The 19,134-nt window shown below is 46.4% G+C and overlaps 1 protein-coding gene across 22 annotated transcripts in view; it reads left to right on the forward strand.

The window, feature by feature from the left end:
• The window catches only part of DYNC2I1 (dynein 2 intermediate chain 1), a 73,488-nt gene extending 55,676 nt beyond the window's left edge, over nt 1-17,812 (forward strand). For 20 of the 22 annotated variants that reach the window (XM_070618098.1, XM_070618100.1, XM_070618104.1 and 17 more), the window contains 8 exons: nt 818-931; nt 1,028-1,089; nt 1,768-1,819; nt 4,959-5,019; nt 9,005-9,104; nt 9,291-9,422; nt 11,592-11,815; nt 17,238-17,812. In XM_070618098.1, the coding sequence (XP_070474199.1) occupies nt 818-931; nt 1,028-1,089; nt 1,768-1,819; nt 4,959-5,019; nt 9,005-9,104; nt 9,291-9,422; nt 11,592-11,815; nt 17,238-17,412 (920 nt within the window). In that variant the 3' untranslated portion in view covers nt 17,413-17,812. The remainder of the gene's footprint in view (nt 1-817; nt 932-1,027; nt 1,090-1,767; nt 1,820-4,958; nt 5,020-9,004; nt 9,105-9,290; nt 9,423-11,591; nt 11,816-17,237) is intronic. The other 2 variants (XM_070618099.1, XM_070618103.1) reach the window with 1 other exon arrangement.
• The last annotated feature ends 1,322 nt before the right edge of the window (nt 17,813-19,134 follow it).

Below are 19,134 nucleotides of genomic sequence, written 5' to 3' on the forward strand. Positions count from 1 at the left end.
ATTTCTGTTGTGGGTTTCTGATTCTGGGTGTTTTGTTTGCTTGCTTTAAATACCTTTCCTAATGCTTTTGAGGACATGGGATGCAGTCTGGAGTGGTGAACTTTGGTCTTCTGTTTCGAGCTTGTTTTTTGGGGGGAGAATTTTCATCAGCTTAAATGCTTTGATTTGCATTTTCTGTTTTTTCTTACAGTAGCTTTGTATGGAATTTGTCTGATTTTTTTCTACTCCTGGCCATTTTGTAGGTGGATATTGCTCTACTAGTTTGTGAAGTGTCATTTCTCTGATGGTCCTGTTGCTCTGGGTGGTGGGTGGTTGGGGCTGGTGGATCTGTCCTCTCCCGAGTCTCCCTTACTCCCTGCTCCCTGTGCTGCTCTGTCTGTGTGCCCCTCCTCCTCCAGAAGCAGTGCTGTTGTCAGTGTTCCCCTCCATCCTGCTTCACTTCCCAGCCCTGTCTATGCCTGGAGCTGGTGAATGGGCCACCAGGGTCCTGCCCTGGGAGTTAGATTTTCTCTCCGAGGGCGCTTTGGTCTGGCCTCCGTTCTGTCTTTGGGACTCTCTCTTACTGTGGAGAGCCTGACCCTCCTTCCCACCCTCCTGCCTGTAGACTCACAGAGATGTGGCAGCTCGTCAGAATTGGTGCTTGGAGGTCTGTGGTCTCCGTTTCATGGTAATGTGAAAGCAGTGGTCACATATCATTTTGTCTGTGGCCCATGTTCGGAGGATGTGTCCCAGAAGCACCCATGTTTGTGCCTGCGTAGCATTAACTGTATTTCTGTGACTTGTGCTTACATGTGGTACTGTGTGCTGTAAATCCTAGATGGTGTCCTTACGTCAGTGAACCACCGCAGTCCTCTTCAAGCAATAGAGCCCATCTCAGCGTCTGTCTACAAAAAACAGAGTTTTGTCCTTTCACCCTTTTCTACTCAGGAAGGTACATGATCCTTCACTTCCTTAAAGTCCTTAAATCTAGTTATGAACTGTAGTTTCCTTGTTTACAGGCCGTTTCTTCTGTTTCTGTTTTCCTTAGAAATGTCAGGTTTGTCATTCCACATTGCTTCCTTGGACCAGAGTGGGGTTCTCAACATGTGGGTGAGTAAGACGTGCCTGGGCTCATGGGGCTGCGCCGACTGAATGCACAGGCTCTCTGCCCTACTGTTTGTGCCTGGTCTGGGGCACGAAGACTGGGGGGACAAGAACAGGCTGAGCTAAGACTGGAAAACCAAGGGCAAGACTGGGTCTACTGGGAATCCCCTGCAGGAATTCCTGTGGGAATGAGGAATGAGAACTGCAGCAGAGTCAGGGCCAGAGGATGGGATCAGGAGCATGTGCTTTAGAGGTTGTGCTGAGGCTGTTGGTAAGTCCCTGAGTGGAGAGAAATGAGACATGATAAGAAAGGGATCGTTACTATTTAAAATATGGGTTCTGGGGCCAGCCCCGGGGCCTAGTGGTTAAATTCAGCATGCTCCACTTCAGCGGCCTGGGTTCGGTTCCCAGGTGCGGACCTACACCACTCATCAGTGGCCATGCCGTGGCGGCTCACATCCAAAAAAAATAGAAGGAGATTGGCAACAGATGTTAGCTCATGCCAAATTTTCCTCAGCAAAACAAAATAAAATATGGATTCTGAAGTTAAGGTGCGGTCTTTTTTCTGGAGCAGTGACATTCTTAGCGCCTAATATAGTATGCTGTCTCAATAAGAGCTACAAATGCTTAGATTGTTTCATAATTATACTGTATTAATATTCATTTTCAATATTCTGTTTCTAGGTGGTTGTTGAATTACCAAAGGCAGACGTTGCAGGTTCAATAAGTGATTTAGGTAACTATTAAATAAAAACTTAATTTTAGTCGAGGTTTGCTAAAATGAATAGAGTTTAAAGAAACCAATAACTGCATGGAAAAAATAAGTAATTAACTACCTGAGAAAAATATTACAGTTGGTTATTATATAACCTTATTGACCATGGAACAAGCACCTTGGTCAGAGTGAGTACGTGCTACTCTAGTTGACTGAATGTTTTCATTTCAGTAAGCTCTCATATGCTGGGTTTATAACTCTGTGTCTCTGTCCTGTGAGGGACGTGAGCTCGGGTCATGCCTCTTCTAGTGTGTCTGCATCCTGTGAGGGACGTGAGGTCGGGTCGTGCCTCTTCCAGTGTGTCTCTGTCCTGTGAGGGATGTGAGCTCGGGTCGTGCCCCTTCCGGTGTGTCTCTGTCCTGTGAGGGACGTGAGCTCAGGTCGTGCCCCTTCCGGTGTGTCTCTGTCCTGTGAGGGACGTGAGGTCGGGTCGTGCCTCTTCCGGTGTGTCTCTGTCCTGTGAGGGACGTGAGCTCGGGTCGTGCCCCTTCCGGTGTGTCTCTGTCCTGTGAGGGACGTGAGGTCGGGTCGTGCCTCTTCCGGTGTGTCTCTGTCCTGTGAGGGACGTGAGCTCGGGTCGTGCCTCTTCCGGTGTGTCTCTGTCCTGTGAGGGACGTGAGGTCGGGTCGTGCCTCTTCTGGTGTGTCTCTGTCCTGTGAGGGACGTGAGCTCGGATCGTGCCTCTTCCGGTGTGTCTCCATCCTGTGAGGGACGTGAGCTCAGGATGTCCCTTTTCCTGCGCTCAGTGTCTAGGTCCTGGACTCTGCTCAGGTGGGCTTTTGTCCCTTGTGTTTTGGCACATCGTTCACTGCTTTGACTCCCAAAGTTCTTGGAATAATGTTGGCAAAGGGCACCGTGGTCTGGTGTCTGGGGAGCGGAAGTGACTGAATTACCTGTAGCCGTTGGCTGTGTTGATGCCGTACAGCGTGGTTTCAGTTTCAGAGAGGACTCAGTGATCGTGGAGCAATCCATCTGCTGCTTCATGAGGTCTGGGTTCCCATTTTTGCTCCCACTACTCATGTTCTAGGACAGCCCCCTTCACCCTTTTGTGTCTGGTATGTTCTGTGTAGATCAGTAAAAAGTGGGACTGGAGTGACACTGACTTATTGCCGTCTTCTAGAAATTAGAGAAGGGGCATTTTGTATCAGCGGAGCAAATACTGTGTGTTGCAGTGAAATGTCAGTGATGTTACTTGAAAGTTACTGTGGACTCCGACTTTAATAAAGCAAGAGTGAGTCGTTTCACTGATTCCACTGGTAACCATTTTTGAGGTGGAGTAACCATTTTTCAGTATTTTCTTCGTATAGCGTGTGCTTATTATGAAGCATTTGTACTCTGTGTGTCTGTGTTGGAGACTTCTGCATTGCCCCTAGAATCTCAGAAGGTTAGAACAGGACGTGGCCTGGGAGGGTGCACGGTCCCCTCCTCGATGTGGATCAATGACAGGGCAGGATGCACAGTCAGTCTTCGAGCTGACTCTGCCCTCATTCAGGCTTATGCTCCACACCCAAGAATGTCACCATTTGAGACTGATCCTGAGGCTGGCTGTGCTCCCCACTTGTGCCATGACCAAGGTGTTCTTTAGGAATTATGGATGGTGGTAGGAATTAAAGAGTCTCTGCCCATAGTTCATTCATAATCTGCTTGTGGAGACAAAGTCATTTTGCATAAAAATAGTTTGTAGTGTGTATGGGATAGTCACACAACGGATGTTATAGGACATTGTGTATTTCATTGTTAAATGTTGCTGTATAAAAACACCCTTTATTTATAGAACCACTTACCCAAACTCTGACCGTGCTCCAACTTTGCCTTAAGGAAAAGAAGGGATGACATTCACACCAGCAAGCAGTGCTGGAAGAGCTCTGGGCATTAAATGCCCTCAGGAGAGTCTGGGGTGGTTGCAAGCTCTGCTGTGTGTGCCTTAGATTAGTGGCTGGTTGGAGAACTCAGACTGTGGTTAGAACTGATCAGCAGGGTCTTTCCTTCATTCTTTGGTGAAGTGTTCTCTGAACAAGCTAGGTGCCGTCCTGGGTTCCAGGGAAACAAGCCCAAGAGCATATGGGCATGCCCAGGGAGTGTGGGCTCCTGGGGAGCCAGACACAGCCACGTGTCAGGCCACGAGCATTGATAATGTCACTGCTAGACCAGAAGAAGGCTTCTCAAGGGCTGAGGGCCCAGTCAGGTGAGATGTCCCAGGGAGGTGACAGCTGGGCCAAGACTGTCAGCACTGGAGTTCTTCCGGGCAAGCGGCATGCTGGGGAGATGGAGGGCAGTTTCAGATCTGTGAATAGCAGCATTGGACCTTCTCGCATCAGATTTATAACCGTGACGAGTCCCGTGCTGTGTAATTATGGTCGTCCTTTCCAATTGCAAGTTGAATTTATTTATGTACTTTTAATTCAACTACTCCCAAGGTTCTGGGCGGTACCTTGCCCAGAATTTGGATTTCAATGTATGCAAATCTCTAGCTCCCTCCTTTGTAGTAATTACAAAAAAGAAGGTGATGTTGACAAAGCCAGTGAAAGGCCGAGATGTCAGAAATATGGCCATAAATTTGGGAAGTCCGGGGAGGAATCGTAGCTCGTTGGTTGAGAGAAGTTGGGAGAGATGTTGAGGAGCGGTAAGAAGTGACCATCTGCTGAGGAGCGCGTGCAGTCTGCTGTGCATTCCGCAGCGAGCAGGGAGGACTCCGCATCTCCACAGTCTGAGGAGGAGGCCCCGAGTGTTCCAGGGAGCCGAGACACCAGTGGATGTTTACACACAGTGTTTCTGTTGGAGCCTAAGAGGTGTTAAATACTGATTGTTTTGCTTAGCGTTCTGCCCTTATTTTATCCAATTTGAAAATCTGAAAGCTTCTGGATCTTGATTCCACCAGTGCTTTTCCCGTAAGGCTCTGAACTGCAGGGTTTTGAGTCCTATCCTAAGGCAGTTACAGGAACCTCGCTGCATTGGCAACATGCTTTGTCTAGCTATGTTTAGATATTATTTCCTAACACAGAGATGTAAGCAATGAAAAATAATTTCCAGGCAACTGTAATTGGATTTTGGTTTAACTTGTATTAAGAGGTGCATTTATTTCTGGTTTCTCTGTTTTTAGGTTTAATACCTGGAGGGAGGATAAAATTAGTGCATAGTGCTGTGATTCAGCTGAGTGACAGGTAAGAGTGTGCCACTTTGAGCTACAACAGTTCCCCTTTTCTGATAAAGACCTGTTTCCCACAGAAGGAAGTCACATTAGGTCACTGCGTCTACAGTCAGTGCATCGTCAGGTTTATGTTGAAGAAATCCAGCTTCTCACGTTGTGTGTTTGCTAAATAGTGTATTTGCTGACTAGTTTGTTATTGATGAGTCTGTGTGATAAATACAATCGCCAGGTAGAGCTAACATTTTTTCTTCAATTAAGGTATTTCCTATCATATAAATTGGTACTATTTGGCTATTTTTCATCCAATTTTAGTAGAACCCTGAAGTTAAACTTTTATAGATAAATTTCAGGAACCAGAGTTTTTTTTTATTGCAGTAACATTGGTTTATAACATTATGTAAATTTCAGGTGTACGTCGTTATATATTTTGATTTATGTCTAGATTCCATCATGTTCACCACCCAAAGACTATCTATAATCCATCATCACACATGTGCCTGATCGCCCCTTTCGCCCTCCTCCCTTCCTTCTCCCCCTCTGGTAGCCACCAATCCAATCTCTGTTGCCATGTGTTTGTTTGCCATTTTTATCTTCTACTTATGAGTGAGATCATACAGTATTTGACTTTCTCCCTCTGACTTATTTCACTCAGCAGAATACCCTCAAGGTCCATCCATATTGTCACAGATGGCTGGATTTCATCATTTCTTATGGCTGAGTAGTATTCCATTGTGTCTATAATACCACATTTTTTTAGTCCATTAGTCCCTTGATGGCACCTAGGCTGCTTTCAAGTCTCAGCTATTGTGAATAATGCTGTGATGAACATAGGGGTGAGGAATCAGAAATACTAATATGAAAGTTTTATTCAGAAATTTTGATTTCTGCTTTTACTCATATAACTTAATATGACATAAAAATTCTTATTAAATGTACAAATATTGTTTGTGGTACTTATATGTTCCATGTTAATTTATTTCCCAGAGATGTCTTTTCTTGTCATTTACTACAGTTGGGCTAACTGTCAGCATGAGATTTACTCTTGACAAAATTTTCATGTTAGCTTGATTCCTCATCATCAGACAGAATACTTCTGGGTTGTATTAATGAATTCATACATGCTTCAAGATTGCAAATCACCTTCAGTTTATTTAAATATAATTATGATGAGGAATCAGTTATGTTTAAAAACGTCATCTAATACATTGCAGAGCCAACCACAGGTGATTCCTAGGCTGGCCACAGACCCCCTGGTCCTTCATGCACATGGGCAATTCCTGGGCTAGTGGAGACCCGTGCAGCTGATAGCGAGTTTCCCCCAGGTTCCCAGCACTGTCCCCTCTAGACTTGTATGCAATAAACAGCCGTTTGGACTTCATTCAGCTCTGCTGAGTGTGTCCTGTGTACCAGGCTCTGTGGCATGGCCTCTCACCTCTCAGGATCCCTGCATGTCAGAGGAGTGGAGTTTAGTGGGAGGAAGTTTTTTTAAAAGATTTTATTTTTCCTTCTTCTCCCCAAAGCCCCCCTGGTACATAGTTCTATATAATTTTAGTTGTGGGTCCTTCTAGTTGTGGCATGTGGGATGCCGCCTCAGCGTGGCTTGATGAGCGGTGCCATGGCCGCGCCCAGGATCTGAACTGGTGAAACCCTGGGCTGCCAAAGCGGAGCGTGTGAACTTAACCACTCAGCCACAGGGCTGGCCCCAAGTGGGAGGAAGTTTTGATCCCTTGGGATCAGTGCCTGGGAAAGGGGGAGAGGCAGCAGACCTGGGCTGCAAGGAGGACTTGAACTGTGAGCTGTGATGTGGCCCCAGGACAGCTGCCCAGCCTTGGGAGCTCTGAGCTGGAACAGATTTCCATAGGTGACATTGCCAGGCCCTCATGCTCTCTTCTCCCATCAGTTATTGAGCATGGGCATCCCTGGAGAGCATGTGACTTGGGTGGAGCATCCCTGGCAGCTGGGGAACAAGCCCTCCTCTGTGGGGGGACCTGGCGGCATGTCCTTATTCACAGTGGTTATGACACGCATGTGAAGTGCTCTGTTGGGGCATGCACATGGCACTTGGGAGGTCAGAGCAGGGGACAGACTGAAGGATGGAGTGAAATGGCGACTGCTTGGAGAGGTGACAGCTAAGATGGGAGCTAGACAAGGAGTGTGCTCTAGTCAGAGGGAGCAGCACATGGGGGCCTAGAAGAATGAAGATGCATTTAGGAAACTGCCAGTAGGTTTGCTGTGGCGAGAGATCACAGCGAGTCGGCAGCCAGACCCCAAGACTGTTTGCTGTGCTGGATGGTTTAGACGATTCTCTTGAGGGTGATAGGGAGCCATTACAGGATTTTAAGGCAGGGAGTGGCTTGTCTTATTTATGATTTAGAAAGATCAACTTGGCTGCACTGTAAGGTTGGAACAGACGAGGGGAGGCTGGAGTCAGGGAGACCGGTTGGGAGGCTGTTGTAGGGATCAATCTGGAAGATGAGGGTCTGAGCCAAGTTGACTAGTGTGGATATGGAGGGTAGGTTTCAGTTAGAGGATGGAATTGGAAGAAGCTGGTGACTGACTGGCTCTAGGAACAATGGGAGGGAGGAACCTGCCCCTATTACTGGGTACTGTGCACAAAATGAGAAATAGGAGGGAAGGAGAGGGTTATGGGGAGTGGGAGGGGCCAGATCTGGTCAGCCTAGGGTGGGCCGAGCTTGTGGTGCTCGTAGAGATGACTAGGAAGCTGTTGGCTCCACAGCAGGGATCTCAGCTGGAGGAACAGATTTGGGAGCCCTCAGCTGATAAGTGACATCTGCAGTCCTGAATGTGAGTGTGAGAAGAGAGTGGCCAGGTTCCTGACTTCTGACTAGGGCAACGTGGCAGAAGGAGCAGCTGTGGGCCCTTTCCTGCTACAAATAGATACACTGTGTAAGGTAAAAAACCAGCAATAAACTAAATAGAGTTTTTAAAATGAAGGAGAGGAAAATACCACAACAGGGATGGAACTTGAAGTCAGCGTGCAAGCTTCTGCATGGTGTGGAGGTTGGGCTATTGGGCCCGGCTGTCATGGACCTCCACGGCTGTGCCGGGCTCAAGCTGTGCAGGACCAGTGATACATTGGGCTTATCTGAGGTGGGGACCTGGAACTGAGACCCTGCAAAGGACTCTGGAACTCACTGCCCCTTCAGTGAGAGAGAAACTCAGAAAGCTCCACCCCAGCCCATGGAAGACAGGGGAGTGTGGAAGACTAGAAATCCCCAGCTCTGTGTATGGTCTGGGATCTGCAAGCTGAGAAGTTAGCATCAGGGTCCCAGACCAGTGGCCCCACAGCAGCTGCCGTGAAGGCACAAGGACAACTACCTGTGGGCAGAATACTTCCACATGCTGGACTCACAGCGTTCACCCAGGAAGAAGTGCTTTACGGGAAAATTACAAAACTACAAGCATGAGGAGACATCCCCCATGTGCAATGAATAGGATTAGCACACCAACAAGTCAAGATAATTGTGCAATCTAAAAGACATTTCTATGGGCCAGCCCCGTGGCTGAGTGGTTAAGTTTGTGACCTCCACTTTGGCGGCCTGGGGTTCGCTGGTTTGGATCCTGGACGCGGACCTAGCACTGCTCATCAAGCCATGATGTGGCAGCATCCCACATAGAAAAGCTAGAATGACCTACAACTAGGATATACAACTATGTATTGGGGCCTTAGGGAGAAAAAATAAAATAAAACAAATAAAAAGACATTTTTAGAAATGAAACTCTTATTTCTGAAATTTAAAAGTTAGCAAATGGTTAAGTAGCAGATTAGATATAACTATAGAAAAAATTAGTGAATGGGAGGATAGAACTGAAGAAATTATCAAGAGCCCAGTAACAAAGAACAAGAGATGGGACACAGAGTGGCCTATCACATATCTAATGACACATGATAAGTGGTAAGTGTGTTAAGGATTATCATTATCCTTACAGTTTCAAAGCTATCTATCTCTTCATCTTTTTGATTTTTTTCTTTGCAGCCTTTCCCATAAAGGTTATGAATTTTGGGGGACCACACAAACACTGAATATTAAATTTCTGCCTTCAGATCCTAATCACTTTATTGTTGGCACAGACATAGTGAGTAATATTTTAAATTTCATTCTGTAACTCTTCTTTCTTGGAGTTGCTTGATAAATATCTTCATTAAAGATTAACTTACTGTTTGCTTTTACTATAATGTTGTTTAGATTGTTTCAGGAATAATAGCTTTATCCAACTTGTACCTAATGCTTTTCTTGGTCACCATTGTCATCTTCTTACCAGGGTCTCATCAGCCATGGTACCAGACAAGACTTGAGAGTATCTCCCAAGTTGTTCAAACCCCAGCAACATGGTATGAGACCAGTAAAGGTGAACGTGATTGACTTTTCACCGTTTGGAGAGCCAACGTTCCTGGTAAGAACGTCTGTTCTATTCAGGCAGCACCTTGCAGGGCCTCTGGGGCCTTTCAGAGGTGTCACTTGCTGGTGCGCTTTGGCACCACTTGTTGCTGCACGGTTTCTGAAGGTCCTTTTGTGCAGTCAGTGCAGATCACCCCACCGGCTATTGAAAGGATCTTCTTGAAGCTGTTTCTTTCGACATAATTTCAGGCTCACTGACAAGTTACAAGAAGAGCACAAAAGGTTCCTGCTTGCTCTCTCGCGGGTCCCCACACGTCACATGTTTACCTGTGGCTCCATGCTCTCCCCGCTGCGTGGAGATTTACCTTCTTTAACCGTCTGGGAGCAAGTTGCCGACCTGATACTCCATCCCTAAACAGTTGAATGTCGGTTTCCTACAATAGGATCATTCTTCTGTAACCACAGTCAGTAGTAATGGTCAGGAAGTTAATGCTGATACTGTCCTGTTACCTCATCTGTGGATCTGATTGAAATGTCATGATTATCCCAGTGATGTCCTTTATTAGCAAAATAGCATCCCAGGTCAGGTGTCTGATTCAGTTATTGTGTCTCTTCAGGCTCTTTTGATCTGGGACAGTTTCCCCATCTCTTATGACCTTGGCACCTTTGAGGGGCATGGCATGCTGCTCAGTTTGAGTTTGTGTGAGATTTCCCCACTGTTAGCCTCAGGCTTTACACTCTGACCTGTGTCAGCTGCTTCCTCCACTGTCACCATGTCTCCCTCTCCCTTTCTGGTTAACGAGGATCTTGTGGGGAGATAAGTGGATGCTGGCAGTATCCTGCTGCCCCCCGATTCTCTCCTGCTGGGCCTGATGTCCGTTGTGATTCTGGCCTGCATCTGTCAGATGGCGGTTTTCCAATCCCGTTGCTAACTCTCCGTTTACTGGTTGGCTGTCCACTGGAGGGAAAACTGCTTTCTCTGCTGTGTGGCATGTATGTACATGGTTCTTTCATAAATGGGCACACATGGCTTTTTACTCCATCCTCTCACTGCCTTTGTATACTGCTGCTTAGCTTATCCCAGGGGCGTCCCTCGAGGGGTTCCGGTGTACTTCTGACATCATTCTTTGAGCCCTTCTTTGCTTTCCGGTACAGTAAGTTCGGAATCAGCCATTTCTCCAAGGAGTCTTGGCTCCTGTTAGGAGAAAAATATCTAGAAACCAAGATCTGGACAGTAAGAAGTGCTCACTATGCAGGACACAACGTCGATACCCACTTTGATCTCTGTCTGCGTATCGTAAACGAGGCACTCACACCCACATCTCTAGTTCCAGGCTCACTCAGGGTTTCCTGTGCTCACCCCGACAGTGGGGAACCTGGCTCCCGTTTTCCACAATGTGTGTATTTCCTCACTCCTAGAACACCGGAATGTCTCATGATTGCTTACTCATGCTTCTGCTTTTTTTGAGTGTGGGACAGTAAAACATTAAGTAAAAAGGAATTAAGCTTCTCTTTCTAAGCTAAAAATTTTACTAAACCAGCGAAGTTTTGTTTTATGGAAATTTGAATGTCAGGGGAATATATAGCCACATTATTGATGCAAGTGTATCTGATTTTTTTAAAAACGTGGCTTATTTATTTCCATGGAGCCAGTCTTTTTTTTTTTTGTGAGGAAGATTAGCCCTGAGCTAACTACTGCCAATCCTCTTTTTGCTGAGGAAGACTGGCCCTGAGCTAACATCCATGCCCATCTTCCTCTACTTTATATGTGGGGCACCTGCCACAGAATGGCTTGCCAAGTGGTGCCGTGTCTGCACCCGGGATCCGAACCGGTGAACCCCAGGCCACTGAGAAGCGGAACGTGTGAACTTAACCGATGCGCCACCGGTCCAGTCCCTGGAGCCAATCTTAATGGCCTCTGCTTGAACCAGTGATATTCAACTTTGTTAAAAATAAATACCTATTTATATATTCACTGAATTCATTGATTATTAGTCATTTTGGGGAGGGGAAGAGGGTCCAACGTGTGTCAGAATCTCCGAGGTGAGAGCTCACCTGTGAGGACAGATGTAATGTTATAATTTTATGTCCAGAAAACAAAAAATAAACCAAATGTTTTTGCTGTACAAATTGAAGAAAGCTAATGCTCTGAAAAATTTTCCTGGCTGCTGAGATTGAGTAAAAAATAAAAAGAATCGTGATCAACAGTTTCCCTTCCCTCCAGGCCGGCTGTTCTGACGGGAGCATCAGGTTATACCAGCTGACGTCCGAGTACCCGCTCATGCAGTGGAACAACAGCACCGGCGGCCGGGCGGTCACCAGCCTGCAGTGGTCCTTGACAAGGCCTGCTGTGTTTCTGGTCCAGGATGACGCGTCCTGTGTTTATGTTTGGGACCTCCTTAAAAGTGATTTGGGTCCTGTAGCCAAACAACCCGTCTCTCCAGACAGGTAAGTCTGATGAATCCATGATGAGCTGTCACAGGCAATTTTTTGCAGAAGCATCCTTGATGGTCTTTCTTACTTAATTTATGCAGAAGGTTGCTACACTTTAAAATGTAGTTATTTACATTTAAATTTAAATGTTACTTATATATTTGTATATTTATATGTTTTAGTAATATTTTAAAAACCACTTTAAAATGTGTTTATTTCATATTTAGTCCAGAATAGTCTGTGGATTAAAGGGTTCATACTGAACTGTTTCCTCATCATTATCATTCTACAAATAAAAGAACTTTTGTAAGCTCCATAGTTATGTTCGTTTACCAGTCTTAAAAATTCAGAGTATGTCTGAGGGATAAATAAAGTATTCTTTCTAGTTTCTAAGAAAGGATACTACATGTGAATTAATAATCCATGTAATTCCACCTTGAGGTCATTCCTCTGCCCCAAGGTGATGTCACAGTCAGACGAGTCCTGTGTGGCCTCTATATTGTTTAATGTGAAACCCGTTCATGTGAATGTAAGACGTGAGGATTGTCATTGGTACACTTTAAATAATTCCTTATTTAATTGAAAGTTGAGATATTTATAAAAGCTTTCATTGTGAAAGGTCTCTCTTGACCCCACTTGGTCTATTCATCTATCTCTTTTCTTGAGATTTTATTTCTTATCAGTAAATTCTTCTACTGTGAAGACTTGTAATAATCTGGGGAGGGTGGGGGACCGCCCAGCTGTATCCCACATCCCTTTTGTAAAGGAAAGAGGAGGATAAAAATGATCAAAAACAGAAAGTAGTTTGACAGATTGTTGAGGAGATACTGTTAGGATCTGAAAAAAATTGAAAATTGCATTATGTAGTTCAAGTACTAGGTATGCTTACGTTATTCTAATGATTAAAAAGACACATCAATATATAGACTGATTCACTTATAAACACACTGCACATACAGTTCATTCCCACAGATTCGTCAGCTATTTGATAAAACATATTTCTGTATTTACTTTTATTGAGGTATAATTGACATATATTACATTAGTTTCAGGTGTGCAACATAATGATTCGATATTTGTATTGGGAAATGATCACCACAGTAAGTCTAGTTAACATCGTCACCATGTGAAGCTACAGAATTGTTTTTTCTTGTGGTAAGAACTTTCAAGATCTGCTGTCTCAGCAACTTTCAGATACGCAGTGCAGTGTTATTAACTCTAGCCACCACACTGTGCATCACACCCTCAGGACTTGCTTATTTTATCACTAGAAGTTTGTACTTTTTGACCCCCTTCACCCGTTTTGCCCATCCCCAGCCCCTGCCTCTGGCAGCCACCAATCTACTTTCTCTATGAGTCTTTTTTCCCCCTAGATTCCACATGTGAGTGAGATTATACAGTATTTGTCTTTTTCTGTCTGACTTACTTCACTATCATAATGCTCTCAAGATCCATCCATGTTGCTGTAAATGGCAGGATCCTTATTTTTTAAGGCTGAGTAATATTCCATTGTGTATATAGATACACACACACACACACACACACGTATACATATATATATATACACACACATGACATTTTCTTTATCCATTCCTCCATTGATGGACACTTAGGTTGTTTCCATATCTTGACTGTCGTAAATGATGCTGCTGTGAACATGGGGGTGTGGGTATCTTTTCAAATTAGTGTTTTCATTTTCTTCAGATAAATACCCAGAAGTAGAATTGCTGCGTCATATGGTAGTTCTGTTTTTAGTTTATTGAGGAACCTCCATACTGTTTTCCATAGTGGCTGCACCAGTTTGCATTCCCACCACCAGGGCACAAGGGTTGCCTTTTCTCCACATCCTCGCCAACGCTCGTCGTCTCTTGTCTTTTTGATAATAGCCATCCTAACAGGTGTGAGGTGGTATCTCATTTGTGGTTTTGGATTGTATTTCCCTGATGATTAGTGATGTTGAGCACCTTTTCATGTACCTGTTGGCCATATGTGTGTCATCTTTGGAAAAAAGTCTGTTCAGGCCTCTGCACATTTTTTCATCAGATTTTTTTGCTATTGAGTTGTGTGCATTCTTTGTATAGTCATGTGTTGCTTAGTGATGGAGAGAGGTTCTGAGACATGCGTCGTTAGGCAGTTTTGTTGTTGTGCAAACATCGTAGAGTGCATTTACACAAACCTCGATGGTATAGCCCACCACACACACAGGCTGTATGGTGCTAATCTTATGAGACTGCCATTGTGTATGTGGTCCGTTGTTATGTGTCACCTGACTATATTCTGGATATTAACCCCTTATCAGATATATGATTTGCAAATATTTTCTCCCATTCTGTAGGTTGCCTTTTTGTTTTGTTGATGGTTCCCTTTGCTGTGCAGCTTCTTAGTTTGGTGTAGTCCCACTTGTTTATTTTTGCTTTTCTTGCCTTTGCTTTTGGTGTCAGATCCAAAAAACCATCTCCAAGACCAATGTCAAAGAGCTTACCACCTATATTTTTGTCTAGCAGTTTTATGGTTTCAGGTCTTATGTTCAAGTCTTTAAGCCATTTTGAGTTAATTTTTGTGAATGGTGTAAGACAGGGATCCAGTTTCCTTCTTTTGCATGTGGCTGTCCAGTTGTCCCAGCAGCTTTTATTGAGAGACTGTCCTATCCCCGTCGTATGTTCTTGGCTCCTTTGTCATAAACTAATTGACCAGGTATGAACACAGGTATGTACTGAGCACCCACCAAACGCTTGGCACCACTACAGGCAGCAGGGGTGCAATAGTGAACTAGTAAGTGGGCTCACATCCTCTCGGTGGGAGATGAGTCATAAACAAAATAAGTCAAGTCCCACAATGTGTGATGGGAGGAGTGAAACCGGGGGGTGGGGTGTGTGCGGGGTCACAGATGTGGGCAGGACGTGCTGGGATTTTAAACAGGGAGGAGAAGGAAGGTCTTACTGAGAAGGGGATGTTTGGGCACAGACTTAGGAGTTTGGGGTCTTGGGGTGGACTGTGCCAGTGGGGGCCAGGTGGGGTGGCTGAGAGGAGTGGAGAGCTGCAGCAGCCCCTGGCGGTGGTGGTGGGTCAGTGTGTCCGGATCTCAGGAGAGGGCAGCTGGGCTGAAGCTGCACAGAGCATCGCAGCTGCTCAGGGAGAGGGAGCAGAGGAAAGGCTTCTGAAATGATCTAGAACATCTTCTCCCTAGACACCTCCTGTCTCAGTGGTTAGCAGCAGTGTTTAAGTTAAAGAAGTAATATTCACAGAAAGTGCTCCATTGTTTTTCTTCAACTATAAAGAAAAACAGAACAACAAGAAACTAACAGAGTTTGAACGGCAACAGTTGTGGATAGAAGGAAGAATTTTCCAGTTTCAGAGTTAAGTTAAAATCCATGATGACAACTGCCCTGCGCGCTCCGGGTCAGCAGCAGGTCCAGCTGCACACTCCGCGTCTGCAGCAGGTGCGGCCGCACGCGCCCCGGGTCAGCAGCAGGCCCTGCTGCGCGTGCTTAGGGAGCAGGCACAGTTTGGGCGGACAGAGAGGGAGTGGCAGCTGGATGTTGGACCCGACTTCAGGTTTTGTTTTCTGCTCTCTATGCTTGGATTCTGTCCAGCTCACAAATCCAAAGGACATTAAAAAATTGGCCATAGTACTGACTGGTGTTTCTACATCTACTTTAATGGTATTTTTAGAAATTTAGACACAGTTTAGTTGTGAACTATGTTCTCTTCATCCCTTGCACACCAAGCTCAGTGTCACAGTCCCAATGTGGGGAAACATTTCTTGTTTATCATCTGTCACTCATGTTTCCAAGTTTGTGGCAATTCAGCTTTACCCTGTTTTACATTAGTAATTGCACAGCAGTATTAAAGTATCGAGTAGTTAGTGAAAATTCTGATGACTTGTAAGTTTTCATGGTTGGCTCCTTGTGTGGTCTCATGAGGGCTTAATTCTCACCTGGCCCCTTGCCTGAATGATGCTGTGGGTTCTCCAGAGCAAGGGCCTGCAGCCGAGTGTAGACTATCCTGCCTCAGAGGGCTGGGTCGGGCTCTGCCGGGCGTGTGCAGGTGTGGAAGCGCAGTGCTGGCAGGCCCCCGTGAGGGTGTGCTTGCTCCCGTCACAGGGCTCTGGGAGTTGATGGGGCATTTGGGCTGTGGGGACGGGTTTACGGAATATCAATGGGCAGTTAGCCCTCATGGGGCCACGGTGGAGACTGGCACTCGCGAGGGGCTCACTGCTCTGTTCTGCTTCATTCGTGGGTCCAGCAAGTCTTGTCTGCTGTGCAGCACTGGTGCTGAGGCCTGGTCACTGTAGAGGACGAGAGGGCCGCACTGAGGGTCGTGTGGGCTAAGCATGGTTTCTGCCTTCTTGGTGATTAAAGCTGTGACAGATGTGTGATAGATGTGTTCCCAAGATGCTGAGGGGTCTCTGACCGAATTAGGCACAGTCAGGGGGTTGGGAAGGCCTCTGGGGTGATGGGGCCAAGTTGAGTCTTACAGGAGAAGGAAATGAACCAGACAAAGACGGGTGGAGACTGTCCTGAGAGGCCAGAACTGCAGGTGCTGTTGTGGGCACTGGGGTCGGGGTGGCCTTGGGCAGCCAGGAGGGCTTGATGGACTGGGATGTGTGGTGTTGAGTCTCTCTCAGCTATGGGGGTGGGGGAGGATGAGATCAGAGATGGGACCTGGTCAGAGAAATGGGGTGGTGAAGGGACACAGGGAGCAAGATCGGGCTGTCAGGGTGGCCCCAGGATTCTCAGTGTTCACTTAAGGGGCGGACAGCAGTGCCGTTCACCAGCTGGATGGAGAGCTCAGGGCAGTAGTGTAGGCTGGAGACATAGGTTTGTAAGTTTTGACATTTAATCAAAGACCCAGATGTGGATGAGATCACCTCGGAAGGAGTGGGGAGGGCCGAGGATGAGGCACCGAGGACCCGATGCAGGGACTTCCACACTGAGGACCCCCACACTGAGGACCTTACACTGGGGACCCACACATGAGGACTCCCACACAGGGGCCTCTACACCAGGGACCCCCCATACTGCAGACCCCTACACCAAGTACTCCATTCTGGGGGCCCTCACACAGGGACTCCCGAGCTCTAGTTTCAGGGGATGTGGGAAGGGTTTGTGGACTGCTGAGCTCTCAGCCTGAGAACCCAGGAGGGAAGGTGTTTCTTCCAGAACTGAGGAGGGAGGAGGCGCGAGTTATCCTGCTGACATCGAGGGAGGGGTTTCCAGCACATCATTCTCAGCGACCTTCACAAGCAGTCAGTCCAGCGACCTCCTAAATGCGGAAGTACATTTTCAGAACAGTTGCTTTAGATTTTTATACATTTATTTCTGGTCTAACGTTTCATTTTGACTGTTACTGAAATTTTTAGAATTTTTATTCCTTTTTACTCTTCCCTTGAACTTGGGAGACTCAGAATCACACAGTGTGTGCTTCTCCCTTTCAGGCTAGTGGCAATGACTGTCATGGGTGAACCGGAGAAGACCAGCGGCAGCTTCCTGGCCCTGGTACTGGCCAGAGCCTCGGGCGGCGTGGACATCCAGTTCCTGAAGCAGGAGTGGGCGACCCCAGTGGGCAACGAGCAGAGGAAGCTGCATCTACTTTTGCAGGAAGCCATGTAGAAATGGGAGAGTGCAAGATGGCTGGTGTTGCCGAGAGGACCAGGCTGAGTAGCGACCAGATGGAAGGCACGGCTGCTCAGGAGTGCTTTGACGTCCGTGCGCGTGTGCTGATGCAGGTGGAATACAGATACTCTGCACAGGATTCATCGTACAAGGACGCCACTTCACTATTCCCAGGAAGTCAGTCTCTACTTCTGAATGGAAGCAAACATTTTAGTGTGTATTCAGCTGGACTTTGAAGGAAAGAGAGTCGTGTTCAGTATGCTCTTTTTTGAGAATATTTCTACTTGTTTTTATGTGGCTCTAAAATATTGTTACGTTTATTACTATATTTTAAACAATCCACCATGAAAATGTATTTTTAAAATACATAAAATAAACATAAAATACATAAAATAAAGTTTTCTTAGTCATGCATAAAGTGACAGACACACAGGTCTTAAATTGAAAGGAGTTCCCCACTGAAATGACCTCTGCCAACCATGCCGTGGTTTCTTAAAGCTTTCTTGGGCTTCTTCTGACATTGTGTGAATGTCTATTCAGACACATGTTGCATTGTGCTTTAGTATTACAAATTGTCTTTGTAGAAAAATAATACAAGTAAATAAATTCTCTTGAATTTTGTGCTCAGTTATAATAGGAATATAAGGGTAGGAGCATTCTGGGTTGAGATCCGAGAAAGCCCAGGAGGCCTTGCCAACACCCAGTGTTACTGGCTCAGTGTGGGGCGAGTGGTCAGTAAGGGTCTGGAGCGAGGTTCAGTCTTCTCTCTGGGCCATATATAACTTCCACGTAGCCAGCAACTGAAGGTTTCACCCCAGAACAGGATCGTCTTTTACCTGGAAGAGGTCTGGAGGCCAGCCGCCCTGATGTCACCATCATGTCACCTGATGCCCTGGGATGCAGCGTGTATACCTTACGTATCCCCACATCTCTCCCTTTCTTCCTGCGTCCCCGCATCCCCCTGCCCCAGTGTGACCCCGTGGTCCCAGGAAGCACACCGCCCTGGGCAGCCAGGCCCTTGTTAATGCTATCGGCAGAGATGTTTCTCTTTCATGGGTCAGATTGCCCTTCCTGGAACTTCCCAGTTCTGCGAGGGGCTACTTGGTACAGCAGGTCTCACGGCTCCAAGCACTGACCACTCACGAGGCTGCTCCAGACTGCACGCCCTGACTTCTCCCATCCATCTCCATGCAGGTACCTTGGCAGCAGCCAGCTGTTTTCTTATTCATGATGGTTTAAAACTGTCCAAACCCTTCCTGCTTGTTGTAAAGACACTGGAACAATAGTGTAGAAGGTGAAATGACGTTCCCCTCCTCTCCAGAGGCTTGGCGCTCTGCTTTTGCCCGGAACCTTTCTGGGCATGTACAAATGCGCACAAACACACATGCACGCACACAGAGAGACATGAACACATGCAGCGTGCACACGGGCACACACACACGTGCACACACAGGGCTCACTAGCATGCACATACATGCTCACTGGTTTGTCAAGATCCGTGTGGAAGACAGTGAATACTCCAGTGGTTGGCTGGTTTCTGTGTTGATAATTCTGAATGTTTACCCTGTCACCGTGCCATCCGTCGCTCTCTAGGTTCCATGAGAACAGGGACTTGTTCAGACCAGAGGCCTTGTTTGTCCCTGAATCCCTAGCACCTACTGCAGTGCTTGGTTTATAAGTAGGTACTTAATCTTTGTTAAACAAGTGGCCAGAATTTGG

The sequence above is a fragment of the Equus przewalskii genome, chromosome 4 (assembly GCF_037783145.1).
Source record: "Equus przewalskii isolate Varuska chromosome 4, EquPr2, whole genome shotgun sequence".
Taxonomy (NCBI): Eukaryota; Metazoa; Chordata; class Mammalia; order Perissodactyla; family Equidae; genus Equus; species Equus przewalskii.